Raw genomic sequence first — 1497 nt, 5'->3', positions numbered from 1 at the left:
GGGCTCTGCTGGTCGGGGAGGTGAAGGGGGTCCCGGAGTCCGTGTCTCTGGAGCTGTCCAAGTGGCTGCTGTCCAGAGAGATCCGTTTGGAGCCGTCACTGTTGGAGCTCCGGTTCAGCTCAGCGATGCTCTGCAGGACCAACAGAAAGATGTTCAGGAGACTGGATCAGAACTGGTGGAAGGCAGGAGGACGAGGTCTGACCCGTTTCTTCCTCTGCACCAGCTCAGCAGGCAGGTACTGATGCAGCTGCTTCTTCTTCACATGCGTCGCTTCGATCTTCATGCCGTCCTTCAGCATGTTGATGTTGTTCGCCTGTCGGTACACTGCACACACCACAACTTACAGCCAACTGACAATGGACACGGCTGTCTGACCCGATTCCTGTCCATTCAGAACCCACCTGTGTCCGTGAAGGACTGGATGTCGAAGGTCAGGTCGATGTTGACGCTCTCTGCGTTCTCCACCTTCTTGAAAATGATTCCAATGAACCACATGGACACAAACCGGTTCCTGCAGAGACACATGAGTTGGGTCAGGTTCTGCTGCTCATCCGGATCGTCCTGTCAGGGACTCGGACTCACTCATTGCTGCTTTCTTTGGACCCTGGGAAGGACTGAGGGTTGACGTGAGCCAGAGTGATGAACTCGTTCCTCTCCAGGTTTCCTACCAGAACCCGAATCTTTGACTCGACCAGTCCGATCCTGGAGACGACAGAACCAGTGATCGGTTCGAGCAGAATGACTAACAGCTTCCATTGGTTCTGTTCACCGACGATGACCAGAACCAATGCTCCAATGTTTCTTTAACTCACCATTCCAAGTGGTTCTCTTCAGTGGAGGCACTGGCAGTCAGAACGATGTAATGCCTGGGGGAGAACCAGAGGATCAAACATCTTACAAGGTCCAGGTTCTTCATTGGCATTTGCATCACATGTGGTGGAACGAAATTATGTCCTCAGGGTCCAGTTACATCCAACAAAAGTATAAAATGTAAAGAACAACAGTGATGACTGAGAAAAAAGCTGAACACTGAACAACAGCAGCACGAACACGAGTCTGTGTGAGCAGATGAGTACGAATGAACAGCAGTAGAGCTGCTGTAAAGCAATATTTGAGTATTCCAGTAATCTATAGATTATTCTGACGATTAATCGGTAATCGAAAATTAAATGTGTCAGGTTCTGCAGTAACTACCGTACTCATTTTATGAGTGATACAAATACAGAGAACATTAAATAAACAACCCATTTAATTCCTCTTTTTAAAATATTTTATTGCTTAAGTTGAATTATTTTTAATCATCACATAAAAATCTAAAAGCTGTAAAATAATTTTTATGAATTGTAAAACTGAGTGGAATTTACAAAGTAGGATCTGGAAGGAAGGACATGATTTGGAGTGAAGGTGAAGATGTTGTGGATCCTTCCTGTTGCACCAGGACAGCAGCTGCATGTCTGTGATGATCACGTTTAAAATGCTGGTTGTGAACTCGACAAC

At 46.5% G+C, this 1497-nt stretch overlaps 1 protein-coding gene across 1 annotated transcript in view; it reads right to left on the bottom strand.

The window, feature by feature from the left end:
• The window catches only part of LOC119410692 (poly(A) polymerase gamma), a gene marked incomplete at both ends in the record, with an annotated part of 1730 nt that extends 864 nt beyond the window's left edge, over nucleotides 1-866 (bottom strand). The window contains 5 exon segments of the mRNA XM_037677583.1: nucleotides 1-130; nucleotides 203-324; nucleotides 402-511; nucleotides 583-702; nucleotides 813-866. Coding sequence (XP_037533511.1) covers nucleotides 1-130; nucleotides 203-324; nucleotides 402-511; nucleotides 583-702; nucleotides 813-866 — 536 coding nt within the window.
• Nucleotides 867-1497: the final 631 nt, after the last annotated feature.

Source organism: Nematolebias whitei, chromosome 1 (assembly GCF_014905685.2).
Source record: "Nematolebias whitei isolate Nwh7 chromosome 1, NemWhi1, whole genome shotgun sequence".
In the NCBI taxonomy this organism is placed as follows: Eukaryota; Metazoa; Chordata; class Actinopteri; order Cyprinodontiformes; family Rivulidae; genus Nematolebias; species Nematolebias whitei.
Note: the sequence above shows the minus strand (reverse complement) of the source record. Positions and strands in the feature narration are given on the sequence as shown.